General features: G+C 35.6%; 3 protein-coding genes across 4 annotated transcripts in view; all 3 read right to left on the reverse strand.

The window, feature by feature from the left end:
- spag9b (sperm associated antigen 9b) overlaps positions 1-8999 on the reverse strand; it is a 52605-nt gene extending 43606 nt beyond the window's left edge. Inside the window, exon 1 of one of the 2 annotated variants that reach the window (XM_052570318.1) lies at positions 8372-8999. In XM_052570318.1, the coding sequence (XP_052426278.1) occupies positions 8372-8671 (300 nt within the window). In that variant the 5' untranslated portion in view covers positions 8672-8999. The remainder of the gene's footprint in view (positions 1-8371) is intronic. The other variant, XM_052570317.1, reaches the window with a different exon arrangement.
- Positions 9000-9737: 738 nt separating this feature from the next.
- On the reverse strand, positions 9738-19647 carry daglb (diacylglycerol lipase, beta). The gene is made up of 15 exons (XM_052571615.1): positions 19371-19647; positions 19024-19175; positions 18772-18946; positions 17568-17823; positions 16293-16415; positions 16093-16220; positions 15887-16013; positions 14396-14479; positions 12985-13062; positions 12826-12906; positions 12591-12718; positions 12386-12454; positions 12217-12289; positions 11890-12140; positions 9738-10488 (listed from the first exon to the last, which is right to left on the reverse strand). Exons 1-15 carry the CDS (start codon positions 19463-19465, stop codon positions 10293-10295), a joined length of 2016 nt encoding a protein of 671 aa, XP_052427575.1. The 5' UTR covers positions 19466-19647; the 3' UTR covers positions 9738-10292.
- Positions 19648-21796: 2149 nt separating this feature from the next.
- On the reverse strand, positions 21797-25842 carry kdelr2b (KDEL endoplasmic reticulum protein retention receptor 2b). Its single transcript, XM_052571621.1, has 5 exons — positions 25595-25842; positions 24799-24899; positions 23999-24157; positions 22645-22897; positions 21797-22268 (listed from the first exon to the last, which is right to left on the reverse strand). Exons 1-5 carry the CDS (start codon positions 25683-25685, stop codon positions 22234-22236), a joined length of 639 nt encoding a protein of 212 aa, XP_052427581.1. The 5' UTR covers positions 25686-25842; the 3' UTR covers positions 21797-22233.
- Positions 25843-26582: the final 740 nt, after the last annotated feature.

The raw sequence follows: 26582 nt of genomic DNA on the forward strand, positions 1-26582 counted from the left end.
GTAAAACATCACAGGTGATTATGGTTAATAAAAAATAATAATAATAAAAATTTAAAAAAATCGTGAGAAGCAGAAATCGTGATCACGATTAAAAGACGATTCATCATGCAGCCCTAGTGGAGAGGATGCCAGAAATAACATGCAGAGTTTGTATGGGACATGCACAGACTTGTGACTGTAGTAGTAAACTAGAGCAAAATCTAATTAAAGAGCATTAGCGGCCAGAGCACAGGGGTCAGGCTTTATAAAGACACATTGTACAACACGTAATGGACGTCTTCTCCTCTACACGACAGGTCTGATGTTTGTAATTTCGAAGGAAGTCCTTATGCACGGCCGTCTGACAGAAAGCAACTTTGAAAAGTCTGCCGAAGCTCCACAGGCTTGTGAAAGCCTCTGCATTCATCATATGATCTGGAGAACAGTGCTCATATGACAGCTGAGCAGAGGAAGAGCGTCTGGCTGCATACAGACTTCAGGCTCGCCGCTCCACATAATATCTTCATTGTGCCGTCACAGATAGAGGCTGCTGTGTAGCGCTACTCCATTGATAGAGCTCTCTTTAACTCAACTGCGCCTTCACTGCACTTCCTCCAGGGCTCAGAGCCATCGCTCATAACAGCCACGAGATGCACTGCGCTAGCGGGGTTTCGCTCTGAGCACATGAGCTCCTCGATTTGGTTATCTGAGCTGAGCGTTATGCATGGATTAATTTGCTCTGAAGCGGGTTAATCAGAGTCACATGAGGTCAGGATGATAAATCTTGCAACATGCAATAAAAATGCAGTGAAATATCTGGAATAAAAAGCTTTCTACTTTGGCCTTCAATGTTGGTCCTCAACTTTTTGTCGTTAGGAAAAAAAAAAAAACTGCATGTGTTTTTGTGAGTATCATATTTGATCCATCAAATCATATATAGTCTAAATTATTTTACGGAGCAAAAAAAACATTTCTTGGCACAGATGCTGATATTGATATGGTCAAAAGTGATGACATTTTTATCACTTATAAATCAATGAGATCCTTGAATAAAGTTATACTTAGATAAAATAAAATATAATATATATATAAAAAATGAAACAATGCAATGCAATCCAGTTGCCGACTGAGAGCTGAAGAAATCAAGGCTCCTCAGAAGATATGAGATGCCCTCTGCTGAGGAACAGTGAAAGTAAAGCTTCAGGAAACAAACGCTCCTCAAAAGATTCTGAGGATCAGATTTGAGACACACTGATTTAAAAAAAAAAAAAAAAGGTATAGGTAATAATGAACTGCTTCAGTACAGTAAGTGTTTATCTGAAAATATTACTATGGTTATTCTTACGCTTACTTATAAAAATGAGTAAAGATTTGAGAGAAAAAAAAAAACGTGAATCACTAGCTGAATGTGGACGATTGTACAGTTACACTAAAATACCTTTTACTAGATAAAAAAAAAAAAAGGTTGAAGTCTAATTGCTGTGACGTAACTTCAGGAACTGAAAAGAAAAGAGCGAGAGTCTCAGAAATATCCTGACTGAAGAAAGGAACTCAGGAAGGTCCTCTTCCGGTACATTCAAAGCCCTTCCCTGACATTTCCTTCCAGAGTCTAGAAATACAAATGCAAAGAGCAGACCTCAGGCAAAATACAGACTTGAATGCTTGACCGATGCATTGCAAATCGCACTATTGTCCATGCTTCACACGGCTCATGTGTTACTATGACGGTAATAAACATCAGTCTTTAAGGGGTGAAAGAGTCGAAGTCAAATTATGTATTATTCAGGTACATATGAACATGTTTATCTAACCTAACTTGCAGAGCAAGAATCTCTTCAAACTTTTGGCAGAGAAACCTGACTGTTTATTAGGTCTGCACAAAAAAAGTCATGATTATTCTGCTCAAAAATTATAATCAGAATTATAAATCACGTTCTCATTTAAGAGAAAAATCTGATTTATTGCACTTTCAAATAAACATAAATCGAGGGGACATCAATTCATGAGCAGGGTTTCTTTTACCTCACTAAGTTTCGGGGTTTTATTTTTATCATACACATGCTCTACATCATAAAACAAAGACTGATAAAACCTTAAGAATAAAATTCCTAATATTAATATGTAAAATAATTCCAAATTATGTTTCATTTGGTTTAAATCCTATTGGTTAAATAGAAGTGTACATCAGTTTCATCACCTTTATCATGTGGTATTCCTCAAGGGACTGTGTTAGTACCGCTTTTCTTCTCTCTCTATATGCCCTTTAGGTTCAATACTGCACAAATACAGTGTGTCCTTTCACAGCTACGAAGACGATACACCATTATTATATACATTAAACTGAAAAAAACTCCACTGCCATGGAAAGATTGTTGGCCTGTCTGAATGATGTCAAGGCATGGATGTCTATAAATTTTGACTATAACACAAAAATTTCACAGTATAGTTTTACCGTATGTGATGTTTTTTTTTTTTCATGCATGACTGGGTGTAAACCACATTTTCTACTGATTGAGAGGAAATAGGCTACTGCCATAGATTGACTTAGAATGCCTTATTTTACTGTCATGATGAGTGATTATTGCAGAAAAATTCCATTCTAAATAGTGACAGGAGTCAGTCTTATTTATAATCACGACATCGTCTGATAAAATCAAAATGGATGAACAGTGGATGCATGCTGAGCGGCTATGCAGTGATTGTGGCAATATTACTTTTTTGTCTCATGCAGCGCACTATCTGCGTCTGAGTTCACAAACAAAAAAAAAGTGCAAAATATTACCAGGCGAACTATGCTCATTTATAATTCTAAACAATCAGTATGAACCCGTAAACCGGCCAGCACTACTTGAACATTTTTTTTTTTATAAGGGCAAAGGTTGCTAGTACCACATATGCCTCTTCTGATCCTAGTTAACCTGTTAAATGTCACCTACATTGTGAAGCCTACATTGACTATACTATATTACAATCAAATCTAATCTAATCTTGACAAACTATATATCGTTGGAAAGGTCTAAGACTCCCAAATATATATTGTACCAATATTTTTTATTTTTAAAAATTATGTAGAAAAAGTAATAGATTAATTTATGACAAGAGTGCACCCTCAGAAATCTACATTACAAAAGGAGTTTTAACCTTTCTTTAAAAAAATAAAAAAAGACTTCCTCGTAGCCTTTTTCTCTATCACATTTTAGAAATCATCAGAAATTATATATCACTTGAAAACATAAAATCTCAAAATCCATCCTTTAAAACCCATTTTTAAATAGACATAACCATGTAAATGGCACATCAAAATCATTTTACAAAATGTTTTCAGTCATGAATTACAAACATTTAGGTTTGTATCATGCACATGTAAGTCTATCTTCAAAAACGTGAGTGACAGTTAACAGGTTAAGATGCATTTTGACTGTCTCTGAAGGTTTCTTATATATATATATATATATATATATATATATATATATATATATATATATATATATATATGGATGTGATCCCTTTGTTAAAAGTTGATCTATTGCTCAATGTGTTACTGTTTGTACAGAACTGTGGTCAACGTTGTTGTTTTATTCAGTGCTTTATAAATAAATTTGAATTTAAACTTTTCTTTTTTATTAATACAAGAAAAAAAACTTTGTAGAACAGAGTTAATGCATTTACATTCACGCAAACAATATATTCAAATTTCATGTGTGGATTTATTACAGATTTTATTAAATGTCAAATTATATATAAAAACTTTTTTTAGGGTTAATATCCATAGCAGTCCAATTTACAGATGATTATGCATAATTAGCGTTGAGATTGCAGAGCATTTGTGCTGCATTATAAATTGCACTCTGACACAATCGTTCGCCCAATCAATACTGTGTGTGAATATTGACAAACTCCTACAGTGTGCCATGAAAGACCCCTAGCAATGAGAAAAAAAAACACAGTCTGCAACAAACAAACCGCATGATGAAAACAGAAGAGTTTGAGGTCATATAACAGGTTTATAGTCCACATGAAATAAAAATGACTTTATTTACTTCATTAGCTCACATTGCTAGTCTTGATGATTTTCAGTTTTGTATTTAGTTAGGTCTAACATTAGTTCTTAGGTACAGAAATTTAATAAAGTGATGAAATGTAAAACAGCATTGCATATTTGACTGCATGTATTAAATATGAATCTTGATTAAAGTTATAAAAGCCATTGAATCAAGAACAGAGATTGATTTATTTGTTGTTGCGGTTTGATTAATAATAAGAAAGTGCTGTCACTTTAAGAGAATGCACTGATCCAGTACGTTCAGCCGGCTATGTCTGCTGTAGGATACTTACCAAGACAATACATCAGAGAAAGCTTATTATTTGAATGTGTACTGAGCTTTTACAGTCTATGGTTCTGAGGCGCGTGTTTGCGAGCAGAAGTCATCATCTCACAGTCAAAGTCTGTCAATTAGGGATATAATTATAATGTTATGATCATGCGCATCTAGTCAGTAAATCGGTTTCTGTGATTAGCGCTAAATCGCCATCACCTGCTTTCAAATGGAGCGGCACTTAATAGACAGAGCTACGCAATATCACATTCATTATCGAAGGTGATTCATCTGTGATAATGAATGCGATATTGCGTAGCTTGTCAGTGCAATCAAGCAAACTGAACAGAGAACTTGTGCCAAGAAGAAAACAAAGACGTCAATCACAGAATCCAGAGTTTGGCAAAATTTAAGAGAATAAATCTTAGTAGGGCTGTACACAACCAGATTGCGATATGGACTACGGTATTTTAATATTAACGCAAAGAACGATGTTATTGAATGTTAACCTTATTGAAATCTGAAGTCACATGAACTTCATATCCACAGCTTTATATACATTATGACAAATGTATAAATGTACTCCATCCAAAAGCATTTATTATTGCCTCTCAAAGCAACAACAACAATAATAGTTCATGAAAACATTATTCTTTAGGAATATCACAATTTTTCTTCCATGTTTTAATTTAAACAGACAGCGTCTATTTAAAAATAAAATTAAAGGTATTGATCAGATTTTATTTGATTAAATTATAAAATATATTATTTTAAATCGTTTTAGTTTTATTAACTTTTATTTGATTACCTTTTTTTTTTTTTTATATATAATAAATTGGCATTTAGAAAACAGAATCCAGAGCCATTTAAACTAAAGTCTTCATAAATGATTAAAGTTGTATGAATTCAAATGACTAGATATTCCTTTTTTAATAAATATTTAATCAAACCATTAAAACGGAAGCCATAAAAATTAAGGGACAACATGGAATTTGAAAAATAATAATAAGAAGAAAAAATAAAAGATTTCATAGAGCCCTAATTTTATAAAAGGGCTGACTAAATGACTAGTTTGCACATCCCTATTTTATAGAAGAAACCTTGCCCTCACAGAATTTGAGGTTTCATTTAAATTATTATTAATGAATATCATTTTGAGCACTCCAACATAAATGTTGAATCTCTCATCAGAGGTCAAGCCTATTTATTTAGAAGTTTATATGTTTCAAAATATTAGTCTACTTGTCTCTCCCTTGGACATTTTGACTGTGTGACTGGTCAACCAATGCTCTTGATTCATGCTTGTACTGTATATGTTCAGTGTGTTTCTTTCTCAAACACCAGAGTAGCACAAGTGTGTGTGGAGTGACAGCACAGACGACTCGTGGGCAGCATCGGGAGAAAACAAAACAAAGGCCTGGAGTTTAAAGCAGAACACATGCTCATAGGGCAGGCTCCCAACAAAGAGTCACATGAGCTGAAAGTGATCCGGTTTTAGAGGGGAGCGCATTCATACGGCTGGACGAGGAGGAGGACGAGCGGCAGAAGGAGGGCAGCGTCTCTCTGGTTTCCTAACTAACAGGTGAGGAGTAAAGCCACTGGCATATGGCAGATAAAATGTAAAAAATAAGAAAGCAGCAAAATAGTACGCCTCCAGTAGCAGTGTTTCCTGCATTGCTTTTAAACGGCATCACTCTGATGCTACTGAACTTAAAGCATTAACTAAATAAACAAATAAATAATATAGCACCCAATCTGTGAACTGGTTCCCGTCTGAAATGATTTTCATAAAAATAAATTCACTTAAAATACATTTTGTACAATTTTTTTACAAAATACATTAACAATTTATTTTAAAGCAGGAATTTCCAAACCTTTCTGAAAGCGGAGATATAATATTTACTTTAAGTACCCCCTAAACTTTCAGGTTAATATCTAAGTTTAACAACGCATTTGCATCCGATGTTGGTTAATACAATTATAATATATCAATTATTTTATGGTCTTATTTTGATGATTATTTTTTATTTTATATTTTTAATTATTAGGTTTTCATTAACTCAGTAACACCCGTAAGAGAAAACATCAAACAGCCGTTTACAGTCTAAAGAATCATTCTCTGAATGAATCACTGAATCAGTCAGAGCGTTTACTGAATCAACAACTGACTCACTTACTGAACTGCATCTTATCGTTATTTCCAGGTGACGTTATCTCAAAATGAAGCATGTTTCGTGTACTTAAGGTTCTTGAAACTTAAATTAGTGTAAATATTAACTGGTGCCATTGGCAGACGTTATTGTTGAAAGCGGTCTGAATCATTTAGTGTCATCAACTCACTGATATTATTCACTGCCTGACCAAATGCATAACCGTAACATTTTAAAACACGGGGCATTACAGTAATTTCGAACTGTGTTCAAGCCAAAACAGACTGGGAGGTTGTGCTTATTATTAGTGTTTGATTTAATATGTTTAATATAGCTCAAGTAGCCATATAACTTGTGAGCAGGACAGCAGACATCCTCTTCGCATTTAAAACGCCAAAGCTGTGATTAAGTACACATTCCTCTTAAAATAAATATTTTCAAGCGGACCATAAATGCATTAGCTTCATTGCACTGGCATATATTTACATCCGAATGCTCCAAAAGACATTCAGCACGGAGTAGAGCACTTACAACCCCAGCCGAGTGTCATAAACGTACGTCATGCATGGAAAATTAAGAGTGTTTATCTGAGTCAAACATAATGTAATACATAATCACATTACAACTGCAAGACACGGCTTGCTCGAACTGACAACTATTAGGTGTGTCACACCTCCAAGCATGAGTGAGACGCTTCTTTTCCTTACATGACGATCAGACACATCCAAAGGGAAAAAACGCAGAAGTGACCACTGGAGTCTATTTCTGACATAATCATAGTTTTGCCAGCTATACTTAAGACTCTGGGGTTTGTCCCTTTGCTCACAGTACATGCACTTTATGGGTGACAATGAGCCAATGCCGGTCTGAGGCATCTTCCTGTCATTGTCAGGTGAAGCCAACAACGACCAATGCATTTCCATGCCTCTTCCATTTAAATACTAGATAATAGATAATTGATAGAGACTGCATTCACAAAGAGCCATTTAGAGTCAACTTAATTAAGACAACTGTTGGGGTTAAAAGTTTTCTTAAATGGTATGTTTAGATAGGCAAAATAATTATGCGCTAATGTGCATATGTGCATAATGTGCAACTGTAAAGTTTGTCTAAGTTCGTTTCTGGCACAGCACAAGGAGAAAAAAAATCATGGCTTTAAAAAATATGTATTGGAATTTAAATACGTCTTAAGTAGCAGGGGTATATTTGTTGCTTTAGCCAAAAAAATTAATTATATGGGTCAAAATGATTGATTTTTCTTTTATTCCACAAATCATAAGGATATTAAGTAAAGATCATGTTCCATGAAGACACTTTGTAAACTTCCTTCCGTAAATGCATCAAAACTTTTTTTTTTATTAGTAATATGCATTGCGAAGAACTTAATTTGGACAAATTTAAAGATGACTTTCTCAATATTTAGATTTCGTACCCTCAGATTCCAGATTTGTAAATGGTTGTATCTTGGCCAAATATTGCCATATCATAACAAATCAACATACAGCTTTCAGATGATGTATAAATCTCAATTTCATTAAATGTGTGGTCCATGGTTGCATTTAAAGACACAAATAGATAAAGCACAATAAAACAAAACACTTAAATGTGTACTTTTAATGTTTTCTAGCCACAAAGTAAGCTAATAACTCCAGTGTATAAAAAAACCAATGTGTCACACTTTATGATTGCAGACTTGAGAGAAACATGTTTATGACTGCGTTGAGTCATAGGGAGCTTCCCTCAGACACTCGAAGGGTTAAATCTCTTCGGAAACAGAGATTGACGGTTTATTCACGCCGTGTGTGTAGATGTTCTCTTCTTCAGTGTCTAACTCTGGCTCTCTGTCTCGTGTTCGTGTTGTTATGAACTTTTAAAGCTCGCTGTGGAGACTAAAGTGGCCTAGTTTGACTCGTGTGGGCAGCTCACCTCCTCGGCGCTCTTCCTCAGCGCTTTCTCCCGCTCGTACTGGGTGATAAGTTGCTCGTTGTCCTCCTTTAGCAGCTCCAGCTCCACTTCATGCTCCTGGTTCTCCGCGAACACCGAGTCCAAGTTCTCCAGAACCGCCACGACGAGCGGCATGAGCTCCTTCACCACGTCTTCGTCGTATTTACCGATCATCCGCTCGAACTCGCGGTAGATGGAGCTCGCCAAGCCGGACACCCGCTCGGACATCATCGCCGAGGAGCCTGGGTCCTCCTGGTAAAGGACACCGTCCTCTAACTCCATTTTTGCGGGTTTATCCGAAGTCTTACCGTTACCTCAGGACGCTCTCCTCTCGCTAGCTGCTCGCTCGCTAACTGTCCAGATCTCTGTTTACTTCGCGACGTCTGCTGCTCCTGAACTACATCTACGAATAACTTTTTTGAAACCACTCCAACCTAAAGGAGGAGAGAAAACCTGCTCCGTCGCCGAGCTAACCGGTCCCGGTCCTCGAGGACAGTTATTCGACCGGGTTAATCTGCACTAAACAGCGGAGGTTAAGTACAGTCCCGACAGTAAAGACTGACCGTCACATGATGACGTCACGCCCCAGAAGCGCGAGCATGGGCGGCGCGAGCGCGAGACAGCCTTGCAACTTTTATTTGACTCTCGCAGCTGGCGTTTAAAAATTTGCATATAAACACTGCATTAAAATGTTTGCTATTGTTTGAAATTCACATTTAATTGTCCTGCACGTGTCACGAAGGAATCAACAAGTGACCACAGTTTTTTTTTTTTTTTTTTACAAAATATCTTCACGACCTAGACAAATAAAATAAAAAAACACACATTTATATATATATATATATATATATATATATATATATATATATATCAGCGTTATGATTTTTGTTTTTATTTTCATTTACATAGATATATAGTGCAATACAATTTTTAATCGAATAAATTACAGTATGTGACGATATTAATGTAATAGTTTTTAATAATTTATTTCATATTAAATTTGGCTGAGAAATTACTTCAAAAAGTTAATTTAAACTAATTATTTTGTTAAACGCATCAAACACACATAACAAAAAGTATAATTTAGTGAACTAAAGTTTTTTAACGAATGTGCATTTTTATTTCTATGTTTATTTAATAAATATAGAATTATTAAATAATATTTTCATGAAATGATACTCTAAATAAAAAACAGAGACTATTTGGTGATAAATGAATTTGTTGAATAGAAAGACCTAATATATATATATATACACAATTTAAAAAAAAAGAAAAAAAAAATATATATATACACACACACACGCATACATACACAAACACACAATTAATTTCTTCACCACCAATGATATTCTGTTTCTTGCATAACTTGGATTTATTATTTGCAAGAATGAAAAAAAAAATGCACTTTTCATAGTCTCTCTCTCTTTACAACTTGACCAGACCATGTTTTCCTCAGCATTTTTATTTTTGAAAAATGCATGATATCCTGAAAAGGCATCAGTGGAGTAAATGAAGAGCCTCTCGTCTCCATCAGAAGAAAGGGTTGCATGCGTTTGGTGCCATGCATCAAAGTCTCATATGGGTTTTGCCAACTGATCGGCCAATCCTCATTTGGGGAAGATACATCACAAAAAACCTAACGCCACCAGTACACTGATAATTACTGACATGTTCTTGCTCGAGTCCTCATTGCACAATCACTAAAACGAAAGTTACTCTTACAGCTGAACCACACAGCATTACAAATAATGTGATGCGATGATAACTTTTATGGATGATGAGAATGCATGGCAGTTCATGAAGCCTTTACAAAGCGGACACACTAATGGGAGTATAATGCGCAAATAAATAGGTAAAATCAAGGAGTCCAGTGGATCTTGCTCCTGACAGTCTTTTGTGAAGCTCAGATGACGTTCAGATGGCTGTTGCTCATGGAGGACGGGCAGAGAGCAGACGTATGTTCACGGGTCAGACTGCACAGCGCACGCAGAACCACATCAGGCATGTGATCGGCGATCATCCTCGGGCTGATCAGAACATTACGGAACGATGTCTCGCTCGACCACTCGGCTCTGTATCTCACCGGAGCAAAGCAGTGTCTGTGAAGAGTCAAAGAGTTTAAAGAAAGAAAGACATGATTCAATTTAATTTATATATATGATAGATAAAAATTGATAGCCTGAATGCACTGTAAGTCGCTTTGGATAAAAGCGTCTGCTAAATGCATTAATTTAATTTAACACACACACACACACACACACACATATATATATATATATATACATACACACACACACAATTCATTTAAAGCTGCGGTAGATAACTTTTGACGCTCTAGCGGTTAATAAACAGAACTGCTTGCGTCTTGCGGAAGAACATCGTAGCCGGAACTACTTCTCTCTGTTTATGTCTATGAAGAATCACAAAGGTACTGGGTTACTCCGCCGCGGTACCCCCGAAGCAATCTAAAATAGTCCGAATATAAACACTTATTATAGGTGCACCCTAGTGATTCAGGACAAGCTAAAAACACGGTTTGGAAAATGGATTCATGGTGTACTCGCTTATTATGTTCATTTTTCTATATTTTGAACACAAACAAAGTTACGGACCACAGCTCTGATTGGTTGTTTCTTACCGGGAGCGATGTATTTCTGCAAATGGTAATAGGAGCACTGGGAGGAGCCAGAGGAGCTTGATTTTTCACAGATTATCTGTCTCATATTCTACTGTCAGGACATAATGACAGGTTTAACAAATATGTAAAAAATATATTTTTACAAAAGTTACCTACTGCAGCTTTAATTATAGACGATTATTATTATTATTATTATTATTATTATTATTATTATTATTATATACTTAATTTAGTTTTTTAAATTTCATTTTTTTTTACCAGACATGAATAAAATGTAATTTTTCTTACATTAATTAAAAATAAAATTTCAGCCTTTGTTTAATTCTTATTTTTTAGATTACAGATAGGAATAAATATCATTGTTTTATTATATATTTTTTATTATTATCTACAGTTTAATAATTATATTTTTAATTATATACATTAATACACTTAAATGTTTTAATATTTTATATAAAATACTATTATTTTAAATTTTACATACGTTTATTGAAAAGTAATTCAGAATATACATTAATTAATTAATTAATTAAATATATGCACATTTTATTTATAAATATATATATGTGTGTGTGTGTGTGTGTCGGTGTGTGTGTATAAAAATGTATATTAGATTTTTATTTGAATGATTAATCAATCAGATCAAACTGATTAAGTGTGACAAACTATTAATAAGACAAGAAAATAAAAAATATCAATAGGTGTTATTATATTAAGACTGGGCAGTATGACAATATTTACCAAGTTACAGTAGAAGTACAGTTTTATGTCCGTGTAGTTATCAGTGGTAGGACAGCTTTCTGGCGTCACGGGTGTTTGTACAGTATGTCTGCTGTGTTATCAAGACTGTATATATGCTGACCTGCGAGCGGGGCCGTCCTCGGTGACGTGCAGGATGCGTCCGGGCAGGTACAGCGGCAGGTGTGTGGGGCGAGAGGGCGAGTCGTCGGAGGACAGGCTCTGGTAGGTGTTCGAGCGCTGAACTAACAGACTGTCCTCGCCCAGCAGCGGCTGGTTAAGCATCTCCTCGCGCCGGTTCTCCAGCTCCGTGGGGAAATCATCAGGAGTCCCTCCAAACAGCTCGTACCAGCACCCGTGCATCAAGATCTTATACTGAGAGACCGAAACGCATCACTGACAGAGTCAAGACAGCCAGAGCGTCTGATTTACACCGAGCTCACGATCTCACCTTCGGTTTACTGCAGTTAGAAACCATTTTTAGTAATCTTCTTTTCAAGTCTTCCATGTTAGGGATACTCAGTCTACAAAATGAGAAACGAAACACGAACCAATAGAAGTGAGAAAAAAGGAGCCCTTTGAATATAGCCACACTGTTATCAAGACCGACTAAATCTCACCTGGGTACAAGATCTTTTCCGAGCACCACCGAGACGACAAACTGCTTCGAGTAATCAGCAAGAGCTTTACTGAGGAGAGAGAGGAGTTAAACTGTGCCGTTTACCCACAAAATACCATGCATGTTTCTTTAGAAGTGTGCAGCAAACTGTGCGCTGTACAAGTGTATTTTAGGACTCCCTGAAAAACCGTGCACAAGTGCTGTACCTCATCAGGCCCCCTGGTGGAGAGAAGGCGTAGCACTGGAGCGTGGGGTGTGTGCTGCGCAGGAGAACGGCCAGAAGAGACGCCGCTCCGGCTCCCAGACTGTGACCACAGATCACCAGCTTATACTCCTGCACACACACACACACACACACACACACACACAAGACAAATCTTCAGTCGGCTGCGTGTTCTCCTGCTGCATGACGACAGCACAGAACAGAAGACGCGCTCTCACAGGTGCGATGTTGAACGCCTGACTCAGAATCCCGTCGTTCACTAGTCTCTTGCAGAGGTAATGTGCAGCTTGGGAAATGCCCTGCGATAGAGACAATCATAAGCATGTGTGATGTGGATTGTTTTGATGAGTTTAATGTTGAGATGGTGATTTTGGCACCTTGTGAGCGTAGCAGGTTCCTGAAACGCCTTCCACAGACAGATTCTCACATTCAGCCGAGAGATCGGTCAACACGTCCTGCACAAAACGCAACACAAAACCAGATCACTCCACTGTAATACAGAGAGATCAGGAGGATTCCACTGGAACACCTCTCAAAACTCAACGCCAACCGTTACATTTCACCTTTCAGCCAATGATCAATAATTCTACAATTTTTTTCCTAAATAAACAAAATGTTAAACAACTCAAATCTGTCTTTAGGCAGCACGACATTATGAAAAATTAATATTTATTACAAGATTCACTAATTAATAAGTTTTATTATAAAAGAGTAATTGTTCGTTGTATATCAATTATTTATATGACATTTATTATTCTTTTTAAATATTCATTAATAAATATAAAACATTAACATTAGTTCAGAGAGTAATAACTAATTACCCTTTTTTTATTGTTTTAAATGCTACAAGTGAATTTAGACAATAAATCATTACGAACAGTACGAAAGTTGTATAATTATTTCACCAAAAATTTAAATAATCAGATTCAAGGACCAGAAAAGAACAGTTGAAATTATAATTAATAACATAATTAATAATATATATATATATATATATATATATATATATATATATATATATATATATATATTATATATTATATATATATATATATATATATATATATATATATATATATATATATATCACACACACACACACACTTTTACATTATATTTAATTATCATTTAATAAAAACAACTTTTTAAATGATGGGTTAACTAAGCTTGTTAAACAACTTTTAATTGGAATTTTTAAACATACTTTTTAAAAATAAAATGCAGAACGCTATGTTAACAAATTAAATTATACTATGAAATGTAAGATATTAACTTTAAGTGAGCGTTACACAAGAACAACAACAAAAAGAAGTCATTTAAATGTAATAAATAAACTGAATAGAATAATGCACATGTAAATAAATTATTCTAAAGCAGAGTTCCGCTCCTTGATTCTGATTGGCTGAGCCGTGTTCAGAGCTGTTGTAAACAACACTACAATCACACAGCTTTGTTTACTTCTGTGTGTTGCTCAGCAACCACTTTGTTGGAACCAGTTTCTGAGGAACTACATTGTTTGGTGGAAGAATACTGTTTTATTAATATCATTCCACTTTATTTGCCGTTTTATTCTGTGAAAACTACTACATGTATGGAATAACAGTTTTATATAAGCAATAAGTAGAAGCCAAGGAAAAACACTAATATCGACTTTTTATGCAAACTCGGTGAAATGGCTCATTTGAAAATGAAATGACCAATAAAAGGTGGGCTCAGGAGCGACTGGAAGGCATCAAGAGTGTGATTTGTTTAGGGAAATCTGTCCAGCAGTCACACGAGTGAACTCACCTTCAGCGACAGCGTTCCCCTCACAGCGACCAGGACCGCCTCTCTCTCGTGATCTAACGCCACGTAGAACGGGATCTCGTAGATCTACAGAGAGAACAGACACGGCTGTAGGTTGAGCTGCACAATATCTGAAACACTGACACTGTGGTATCATCAAGTAAATAGAGTTTAAAAATCAATCTCGTTCTGCTTGAGTTTTGAAAAACCACATTCCCACTGTTTAAAACCAATTCAATATGCTTCAAATTTTATTGTGATTATTATTAGATTAAATAATTTAGTAATAACAACCCTTGTGAGTCAATTGAAAAAAAGGCTACAAAGTGGTTCTTAGAGGGCAAAGATGTCCATGTCATCAGAAAAAAATATATAAAAAAAAATAAAAATAAATAAATTAATAAATACATTAATACAATAATAAATAATTAATTAATTAATAAATAAATAATTATTAATAAAATAATAAAATAAAAATTAAATAAATAAATAATAAATAAATACAAATAAATCAATAAATATATTTATATTGTATTATTAATCTTCAAAATTCTTTGGAAGTAATTGCGGTCTTGGATTTGTTAATTAATAGCAACAACACACATTTTTTATGCATTACTGTTTTTTGATTCAGTGTCAGATAAAAAAATAAAAAAATAAAGACTATTTTTATCTGGATATAGAGGCGAGACCTCACCTGTTCCACAGGCCAAACCTGAGAAAATGGTGCCATCAAGAGGAAAAAGTAAAAAATAAATAAATAAAAGTTGTAAAACCAACAGACTGGTTCATTTTACTGTAATACCAATAAAAAAAATAAAAAAAATTAAACTCATTATAATAAATTCATTTTTTTGAAAAATGCATTTTCTTTTAATTATAATAAGAGTTGTATTAATTTATTATTTTTTAAAATTATTTTTATTACAATAAAATGAATCATTCTGTTGGCGTCACCATTTTTTTGTGTGCAATGTGTATATTTATTATGCCTATATACAAATATTATAAAAAATATATATATAAAATATTAATTTATATATTTATAAATTGTATAAATATACACACAATAATTTTATATATATATAAAATGTGTGTATTTATATATACATACACAGCGCGAACACATAGTATGTAAACATCAACTTTTATTTTGAAATTCGATCAATAATTTTGCAGCCCCTAGATTCATGAGTAAATGAGACTGAAATACTAAAATTCCGAAAAAAAAAAAAATATACAAATATATACTGAAAAATATTTTTTTTTAATGTGTCTAAGGACGCACAAGGGATAATTCGTGATCAGTTTGTGATTATTTTGTTGGGTAGCCTGCAAATAAAATAGAAATCACCATTGATTTCTGAAAATAGCCCCACCGAAACAAAGAATCATTTTAAAAACTGTGCATTTATTTAATTCGATCACACCCTGCTCAATCTATAAATCACAAAGCCCTATCATTTTTATCTGGATATAGAGGCGAGACATCACCTGGTTGTGAAAGCTGATGTGGATGAAGTCTCTGTACTGCAGGCCTGTGCTCTGTAAGATGGAGGTGAAATGGCAGCCCAAAGCATCTCCTCTGACCAGATCGTACTCCGCCTGGCGGCTTCGACAGCTGAAACACAGTCTCAGATGAGTGCAGCTCTGTCTGTATATAACACTGTTAGGCTTCAGCTGGCAGGGGTCACACGCACCAGTCTCCGCTGAGTCTGCAGAGGCCCGTGAGCGGGTTCGAGTAGACGTACAGAGGCCATCCGTATGCAGCCGCCGCAAACTGCATGAAGTGAGCAGCTCTCTCAAGCTCAACCTCCAGATCCTCCCTCTGAGAAAACACAGGAGGTGTTAGCTCGGCCCATGCACGGACCACACAGCACACGCAGTAATGAAGACTCACTATAGGGGAGGACGGGCTGTGGGACAGGACCTCGTCAGGGTCCCTGCAGCGCTCCACTTTATCCTGTTCCTGATGCAGAAGAGCCAGACCAGCCGCGATGTCACTGGGAACCAGGTCTGTGTCCTGGAAACAAAATAATGCACCATAATATATATGTATATGTGCGTATAGATACATTAGTAAGGATCTGTAAGACTTGTAATGTTTTTTAAAGAAGTCTTTTATGCTTATAAATGCTGCATTCATGTGATCAAAAATACAGAAAAAAAGAAAACCTTGCAAAATGTTATTACAATATAAAATAATGGTTACTATTTGAATATCTTTTAAAATAGAATTTATTTCTGTGATGCAAAGTTGAATTCTCATCATCACTACTATAAAGTATAAAGTGTCACATGATCATTCAGAAATTATTCTCATATGCTGATTTATTATTAGAATTATCAATATTGGCAACAGTTGTGCTGCTAAATATTTTGTTTGGAAACTGATACTTTTATCAGGATTCTTTGATGAATTAAAAGTTAAGAACAGCATTTATTAAAAATATTAATCTTCTTTTGGAACAATATGAATCTTTGTTATTTCTTATTAATTTAATATCCTTGCTGAATAAAAGCTTTAATTTCTTAAAAAATCATTATAAAAAAATTTGACTGACTGCAAACTTTTGGACGATAGTGTGTATTGTTAGAAAATATTTCTATTTTAGGTAAATGCTCTTCTTTTTAACTTTTTATCCATCAAAGAATCACGAAAAAATAAGTATCACGGTTTCCAAAAAAAATTAATATTAAGCAGCACAACAGATTCTACACTGATAATAAATCATCATATTATTCTGATTTCTGAAGATCATGTGACACTGAAGACTGGAGGAATGATGCTGAAAATACAGCGGAGCATCACAGAAATACATTACAGTTTAAAATATATTAAAATAGAAAAACTTTATTTTACAACAAAATAATATTTACAATTTTCCTGCATTTTTGATCAAATAAATGCAGCCTTGACGAGGATTAGAAACTCTGATTCATAAGAAACTTCTGATTCCAAACTGTTGAGCCGTAGTGTATATACAGCAGTCAACACTTAAAGTGCATCATACTAATATAAGAATGAGTATTGTTTTGGTTTTAAGACAACTTTACTATTGACGACTATGCGTTTATATAAAGTCAGAGCACTCTCATAATTTCAGAAGCACCCTCAGAGAGAGTCCTGAGGAGATGTCTGTGTCGTTCAGTGTAATGCACTCAGACCACGGACCAGGAAGAAGCCGCTGACGAGCTGGGCGATGCTGGAGAAGGCTGCGCGGTGGTTGTTGTCCTGCGGCAGACAGCAGCACAGCAGACGCAGACGGCTCTCCCAAACCCGCGACGCCATCGTGTGCGCCGTGTAAAAGAGCTGAGACGACTCGCTGCTCTCCAGATCCCTGACCCCCAGCGGAGCGTCCGGCCTCCGACTGCCCAGAGGATCCAACACAACCAGCACACCCAGAGCCATACACAGGACGATGATCCAGCTGAGGACACACACACACACTTTATCCTGCAGAAAGACTGGGTTTGTACGATTATCTAAGCTTACAATCAATCTATGAGTCATTCAAGGCCAGCTTCCAGTAAATACATTTAATCACACAAATGAGAATGTGTTTCATGTCATGAAACTACAGGAAAGAGCATTTAATGCCAATATCTCTAGTTTCCAGTTATCATTGTCATAACAAAATCATCCATTCTAGAGAAATTAATAGCCTTGTCCTGAAATGATGATGTAACTATGACAAAGTTGTTTTGATTTAGGGAACAGATCATTGCTTTAAAAGTGGAAACGTATGCAACTGCGACAGGGGGTAGTCACAAGCCTATTTAATAATGAAGAACAAATGCATTATTATTATTATTATATAAAAATATATAGAGAGAAGACTAGCTTTATGTGAATGTAATTTGTTTTAATCACAATTTGCATGAGGACAGGACAAATCTGCATGTCTATATGAAAACATGGTTAAAGTAATAAACATGCACTACTGTTTGCAATTATTTTTTTTATGTTTCTCAAGTCTCCTCCGCTCATCAAGGCTGCATTATTTGATCAAAAACAGAAAAAAAAATTATTAAATATTTGTACATTTTAAAATATCTGCGTTCTATGTGAATATTAAGTCAACTATAATTTATTCCTGTGATTAAATCTGTATTTTCAGCAGTCTTCAGTGTCATTCTAATATGACATTTCAGATTATTATCAATATTGAAATCAGTCGTGCTGCACAATATTTTTGTGGAAACGGTGATGCATTTTATTTTTCTGGATTCTTTGACAAAACAGAAAGTTCAACACAACAGCATTTTCCTCTGTAACATTATATATGTCTTAACCCCCACTTAAGATCAATTTAATGCATCCTTTCTGAATTTAAGTGTTAACATCTCCTAAAAGTATTTTTATTTTTTTTTCTTACCTGGAAACCACAGCCGCGATCACCGCCCCGACCTCGGCCGGCTTGCACCCCGTGCTGCTGTCAGACACCCAGACGGCCCCCAGACAGGCCCATATGATCTCGGGGACGAACAGGAGGGCCCTCAGATACACCAGAGCTGGCACAGAGCGCCTCGGACCCGGATTCATGATGGTCCCTAAACAAAACCACAGCAGTGTTACTCTGACAAACCCTCCAGAAGATGAGCGTGCACTCGCTCGCTCGCTCACTCACCTTGAGCACTGATGTAAACGATGCCACATAGTGTCAAAATAATAACAGCCAACAGAACCAGAAGAACTAGTAGATAATTATGCAAATATGTGCCACCTTGACAGTCAAATCGTCCTTTATGATTGGTGTAGAGAACTAAAGTCACAATCCACCTAAGAAACAAGAGAGGACAAGAAATGTCATTCAAGTAAATATGAGCACTGCATATATTAGATCATTAGTATGGAACTGACATATATTTATGAACATGTAGTGTCATCACCATTGCATTATGGTATTTCTGGTAGCATGGTGTGTATATGATGGTATTAAACAGCTCTAGAGCTCGTTGTTTAACAGTGTCTTACCACACAGCTCTGATAAATAACTCGAAGGCAGCAGGAAACACAAGATCATCGCTGGCGATCCTCCATCGGCGTCCGAGCAGAAGCATCCCCGGCATCCTGACAGCTCTGATGAACACCTTCTCAGATCAACACAGACCTGCTTTCACGAGTATTACAGAACCACATTACTCTGCCAGCTCCTCGGATCTTTACACTGGGACATTATGACGTCTGACGTGAAGAAAAACCTCAACCCTGCTCTCTTTTGTTTTCCTGTTCTGTTCTGTGTAGTAACGAAATGTGTCCGACTCCAGGAGCTAAATAGTTCCGTGTGGCATTCAAGTGGGTCGAATAATAGTGACACGTTTTTAAACATAAAATCTAAATTTACTTATGTTTGTTGAAAAGTAATTCAGAATATACGTTAATTATTTAAATAAATACACATTTTATTAATATATTATTTTTTATAATATAAATTCTATAATATTACAATACAATTATATATATATATATATATATATATATATATATATATATATATATATATATATATATATATATATATATATATATTAGGGCTGGTAATTTAACGCGTTCATTATATTAATTAATTATGTAGAAAAATTACGCGTTAAAATGATTTTTTTGGATTTTCTCTTATTTTTTTCACTCGAAATGATATGTTATATGCTTATGAGTTCAGCCGTAGCTGGTTATCCTGACACATGCTCTAAAACTCTTTAGATACGGATTTTTCCGAAACTCAATGGGAGAAATAAATGGGAAATTTACTTCCGGCACCAGAGCTCTCTAGGGCTGTGGGCGGGACTGTGATGCTCTATTTAAGGCACTTGCCCCGCCCCATACCTCTGTGGATCATCTGCCATTTCATTCAGTCGATTGATGACTGATCGATTGATTGAGGCAGAGCAACAACTTACTGCATGATGGACCCTAGAGAATATCCCAAAAATTCAAGATATGGGACAAAATGCCCGTTTGAAATTTTGTCTCATATTTACATCACATAGTTAAGAAATTTCACACGAGATGGAGGCTAGAGTGCAAATGTGATACTCGTCTTATACAACAGTTCATTTAAAGGGAAATTTGTGTTATTTTTGACACAATGTTGTATGTTTTGCTTAATTCGTCAATGAAAATATAAAGACAAATCAGAACTGTTCATCCCTCATTTATTTCTTAATCCACGTTTTGATTTACTTCACTCCTGAATGAATCAGCCATTTGAACGAATCAAAGAAATGAATAAATGACTCGATGACTTAATCATTAAGACATTTAACACCACCTTACTGGCAGTTTTAGTTTATTATTAAGAAAAATCATTCCATTAAAGAAATAATTTAATATTTTCATAGCAATAATAATACAATTAAGTAGAAAAAATATTACAGTTATAGTTCCTCGCCTAAAAAATGACAATTCTGTCATAATTTACTCACATGGTCCAAAAGAGTATGTATAATAGATTTTATCAAACAAAATATTTCTTGCTGAACCTACTTTTTGTAATCTCTGTTTGATGTTTTGCACAGCAATTACTTTAAATGATCTTTTCAGAATAGATTATTAGATTAATGTTATTAATTAGATTTTAAAAAATTATATAATATATATACATATTCGGTTGGGGTGTTTATATGGAGCATTTTCATTCGGATAGGACTTTTAAATCGATAACAATGCTCCATGTGAACGTCACAGGACAAAATTCTTGCTTTGATATTTAAAAGCTTCTGTTTTTTATACTAATGATGTGATGAAACATGGCTTCATCTTGAGTTATGAGGTAACCAAAAATGATCTGTGCATTGCATTTTTAAAACAAGTGACATTTCCCATAAAATCTTTATTTTACGTTGTGTAACAATTGACTCAAAGTAAATCTAAAACCTGGTTGTGGTAATTATTGGGAATTAAAAAGGCATGTATTAAAAGTCTGATCACATAGACCAGAAATAAAATGAACAACTATTAATATAGTATGTGCAATAGTGTTACTTTCTGCTGAAAAAGTGATTGAGGAACATGATCAATATTGGTCCATGAGTTCACAATCCAGCTTATTGCACCATATTTTACATCAATCAAAAAGTAAGGGGGGAAAAATAAATAAAAACTTAAAAGCAATCAAACTGCAGGTGAAAAAAAATCAAAATCCTAAAAAAAAAACAGCATAAAAATCTGTGAACATTTGTACAATTTATTTTTGGGTTCTTTATGAAGCCATTTACAGTGATAAAGGCAGGGGCACGGCTCCCAACAGTTCAGCTGTTTTAATAACAAATTAGAAATTTCCATCTTGCAAAAATTGAGATTGTACCATTTGAACATAACTAAGAGAGAAGTTTGGGGGACGCCATATTGTGACTGATCTTTTTTAACAAAGGATTATTGCAAATAAGACTTTGAGCAAAAACTTACTTTTTTTAAATTTTTTATTGAATTTTATCCCATGGAGCTACAAATACTCCCATAATCTTTTTGAAAACATGAACACTTAATCAGATTGAAAATACTCTTACAAACAAAATCAATATTCATCAGAAGAATCAGTCCCTGACTGTTAGCACTGAGGCAACGTTCAGCTCATTTATGATGCCGTCGGTCAAATCATAATACACGATTCATGTAGAAAACTTTTTCTTTGATACGGAATAATAAAAAAAGGGTAAGACAAGATGCATAAAACAGGAATCTGAAGACTTGGTTGAAGCCGTGGTTCTGAATCTTGAATCCAGAGCTGTTCCAGAGCACCTGATGTGAACACGACTGGATCTCTTCTTTGCACTCCGTCTCAGGCATCTTTCTCGTCCTCTGCGTCCCGTGCTGCTCCGTGCGCCGCGCTCTTTCAGACTTAAGCTGGCAGACTCAGCTTCTTTCCCTTCAACACTGAAATAATGAAAAGAAACACTTGAGTAGCTTCCAACGATCAGATTAGAACACCATTTATCAAGACAGCCACAACAGTCTTGCACAGCATTTGTTTGGATCCTGATAAACATGTCGTTAAGAGCCCACTGGAATCAATACAGACAAACAATTAAACCCTAAACTACAAATGATGATATACTGGTGCAAGAAGACAGGATGAGAGTTTACGAAGATGCACTTATGGGCTGAATGTGCGGTGCATGATGTTTGATCATTGCTAAACTAGTAGCAGTCAAATTGATTTCACAATCAATCGCAGTTTAAGACACTAGCTCTCAGTCCTTTTTTTACTCTAAAGCAATACTTAAAGACAATATTGGCTCAAAACACTCACCTTTTGTTACGTAGAGATAAAAGAAATCACAGTACAGGATTGTCTGAACGATGCCTGCCACGATGGCGATCATGTCGAAGAAGCCTTCGAAGTAGAAGCGCCAGATCCAGTTGATGAGATACAGGGCGCGATAGAGGCCGAGGAAGAACAGGTAGTGCGTGGTGATGGTCTCTGCTTCTCCCGTCTTACTGATCATGAACAGCTGTGGGAGGATGGACACGGACTCCAGGTAGATGGAGAACGTCCACATGATCTACAACGAGGAGATGATGAGGATACAAATGAATAAACTTGAGACGAACTCTTAGGGTTGCCCTAAACTAAGGATTTTTCTGGCATAAGTCAACTGATCACATGTTTGCTAATATACCATTTAAATGCATAATACAGCCTGATAAGCACTCAAGCGCATGCAAAAAGCTCGCCACAGCTAGTAATGACTATGATTAAACAGTAAGGAGTATGCATTAACATTTTAATAATTTATTGATAAACTTTGTTTTTCGGCTTTAGAGATCAGTGACACTGACCCATCATCTCTGAAGTAGTGGATACACCTCTGTGCATTACATAATCTGAGAATTTTTGTTTTCCATTTGACTTGGTTCAGTTGAAAAGTAGACATTTCACTGTTTATAGATATATCTTTCATGTCTGTAAAGCATGTATACAAGGAGTATCGAAGTGACATGCGCAGGTTCATAGAGACCGGGACGGCAGAAAGTGCATCCTATTTGCGCTCTTTATTTTACAAAAGCACAATGTTTTGTTGTTATGAGTTCACACGGATAAACGTGTCTTCACATAGGTTCACAGAGATGACAGAAAGTGCATCCTGTTTGCATTCTTTATTTTACAAAAGCACAATTTGTTGTTAATATGAGTTCACACAGATAAATGCGTGTCTTCACATAGGTTCACAGAGATGGCAGAAAGTGCATCCTGTTTGCATTCTTTATTTTACAAAAGCACAATGTTTTGTTGTTATTATGAGTTCACACAGATAAACGTATAGTCTTTACAGATTACTATTATCTGTAGGAGCAAAAATGACAGCATTTTAAAAGCAAGTGACCACCTCCATCTTTCACGAAGCGAATGCACTATTTTTCCAGCTTCAATAGCACACATTTCACTAGGTTAACATTAGACTGAGCGGCCATGTAAAGTTGCAGCTACTACTGCCTGACTTCACCACTTCCTCTGGATGTTTATATTTAGATTTTTTTTTCTGCGACTAACAAAATTTTGGTCAACCAAGCCTCTTTTGGTTAACTAACCATATTTCGACTATTAACGGGCAGCCCTACAAACTTGAGATTGAATGAAAGCAGGAACGGAGTTGCTTGCTCACCTCCAAAGGAGAGAAGTCGTGGTTGACGAGGAAAGCCAGGCCACCGACTGGAACAACCAGGAACTCCGCTCTGAACGTGTCGTGGTTGCCATCATACGTAGCCTTGAACTTCACGTATATCAGGTACACCGTGGCATAGGCACAAGCGATATAGATGACCTGCATGGGAAGATGCAACAAAACAGTTACAAGAAAGTCCCTTTAACACTTGTAATCTTTGCAGTCAAAAATCACCACCATGGAAATTAAAAATAAAGCGTCTTTTTTTTTTTTTTTTTTTTTTTTGTGGTACAATCTACAACTCAGTCATATCCAAAAATTGTAAAAAAAAAAAAAAAAAAAAAAAAAAATAATAATAATAATAATAAATGTGTTAACAGAATATAATAATATTAAAGTTATATAAAAATAGCTGATGCATAATTTAGAGATTTAAATAGTCTGACAACATGAAAAACCCCTCTAAAAACATGAAATATTAAAGAATAAGTATTACAGACACAAAATATAGTACCTACTTTTAATTAAAAACAAATTACATTTACTGTTTCTGTTCTGACCACTGAAGATAATTTCAGCACAAATGAAAAAAAAAACAAAAAAAACAAGGTGAACTTCATGCACAATCATATTCTACAGAAAACAAACTCTGATTGGCTCTTTTAATTGATTTCACACATTCAGTTTTTTTTTTTTTATTGCACATAAATTCAATGTATCAAATATGACAGGTCTGTTGAGTTTGTGAAAAAAATGCATGAACGTGTGCATGTTTATAACTTTAATCTGCTCAGCCTCACCTTCATGCTGGAGTTGTACAAAGAAATGAAGGACGTGAGAAGGTCCAGATAGCGAGTGGTAAACACCAAGGCAAACAGAATCTGACTCTTCCCAGATATTCCTGAAAAACACACATCAACATGACATTTCAACAATTCACTGTCCTTAGTGCAAACTGAACCCCATTCCACACGTTCAGTTTGTTTTGGAAGACATTAACATGAATAAGGCTGTTACAAAATCACTAAAGCATGCAGAAGTGTTGAGTTCTTGTACAATAAGATCACAAATCAACATTGTAATACACCCAGAGACCCCTACAGTGACTGTCAGTGTAAAATAAATAAACTAATAAGATCCTGCTGCCACGTCAGAGGTCAGAGCATGCAATCAGGATGAATGAATGAAGTCACTAGTTATCTACAGCCTGATAACCTAAATGGAGCAAAACTCCAAAGTTAAACAGGGTTTACAACATTCAGCTGGTACAAATCACTGTTGCTTTTGATTTATACGCCATGCAACTCAATGCAAGTCAATGCAAGTAAAGCGAAACATCACTTCACTGGAGGAATTCAAGAGCATAGGTGCATTAAAACATTATATTTTACAACAACACTTGTTTAATTCACTCAAACGAGGCCTAGGTCTTGAGTTTACATCACAAACGAGTGGATCAGCTGCCACTTAAACGAATCACACCAATGGACTTTGACCAAATGTGAAGTTCGCACACTTAAAAACAAACAAAAAAAATAACACAGCCCTAAAAAGTGCCCAGTGCGCGTTCTCAGCTGAAATCCCAGCGTTTCTCACCTGCACACGACCTGCTTTTCCATATCTTCAGCAGGAGGATGATGATGGCTGCTAAATGGGAGAGGTCCCCTGTCAGTCTGAACACGTTCATGTTTCTTTGGGTCTGCTGATGAGGGCTTTGTTGAAATGAATGCGGGAAGCGGCTCGAGCGCGGATCGAGTTCCTCTGCAGCGCGCGACAAACACGGCGTTCCCGACTGAAAGATGGCGAGAGCAGCGCGACGTGGCGCCTGACAGCGGGTTGGCTGAGCCGCAGGATGATGATGATGCTCGGAGTTTGGCATTGGGAGGAGAATATCGCTGGATAATTCATATATTGATTGCACACACTATGTTTTCCTGTAGGGGCGCACCGTGGCTCAACCGGTTATGACTTCAAGGGATGCATCTGAGACCCTGGCCACAAAAGTAGCACAGGGATATTTGGAGCAGTAGCTTACAATAGCCCTACATTGTATGGGTCAAAATTATCAAATTTTCTTTAATGGCAAAAATCATTAGGATACTACATAAAGATCATGTTCCGTGAATATATTTTGACGATTTCCTACTGTAAATATATCAAATTTAAGGGCATATTAAGGGCATATTTTCTTAATATTGTGATTTTTTTTTTTTTGCACCCTCAGATTCCAGATTTTTAAATAGTTGTATCTCAGCCTGATATTGTCATAATAAACCACACATCAGTGAGGTATAAAATGTGGTCCAGGGTCAAATATGTTTTTCTGGTGTGAATTTCAAAAGTGGCTTTATTCCCAACATAACACACCTATTTGACTGTGCTCTCAATTAAAGTGTTGCTGACTTTATTATTTTGTCCAAACACTTTATTCATAGCTGTACGGTTTTAAAGTTAAACCACACTTCAGCGGATTGAAGAATAAAATAAAGATATATATTTGTGAAGTCTCTTTATTACATAATGGACAGAAACGCCCAGAAACTCTTATATGCTTTGAACTTGTTTTGGTTGTTAAAATAACACT

Source organism: Carassius gibelio, chromosome B12 (genome assembly GCF_023724105.1).
Source record: "Carassius gibelio isolate Cgi1373 ecotype wild population from Czech Republic chromosome B12, carGib1.2-hapl.c, whole genome shotgun sequence".
Classification (NCBI taxonomy): domain Eukaryota; kingdom Metazoa; phylum Chordata; class Actinopteri; order Cypriniformes; family Cyprinidae; genus Carassius; species Carassius gibelio.

Excerpts from the sequence above, each read along its gene's own strand:
- kdelr2b (XM_052571621.1), bottom strand. The coding sequence starts at position 25,685 with ATGAACGTGTTCAGACTGACAGGGGACCTCTCCCATTTAGCAGCCATC. Across the intron at positions 24,900-25,594 it reads GAAAAGCAGGTCGTGTGCAG|GAATATCTGGGAAGAGTCAG; the intron begins GTGAGAAACGCT and ends TGTGTTTTTCAG. Across the intron at positions 24,158-24,798 it reads TGTACAACTCCAGCATGAAG|GTCATCTATATCGCTTGTGC; the intron begins GTGAGGCTGAGC and ends CTTCCCATGCAG.
- daglb (XM_052571615.1), bottom strand. The coding sequence starts at position 19,465 with ATGCCGGGGATGCTTCTGCTCGGACGCCGATGGAGGATCGCCAGCGAT. Across the intron at positions 18,947-19,023 it reads CGTTTACATCAGTGCTCAAG|GGACCATCATGAATCCGGGT; the intron begins GTGAGTGAGCGA and ends GGTTTTGTTTAG. Across the intron at positions 10,489-11,889 it reads GAGGACGGCCCCGCTCGCAG|ACACTGCTTTGCTCCGGTGA; the intron begins GTCAGCATATAT and ends GACTCTTCACAG.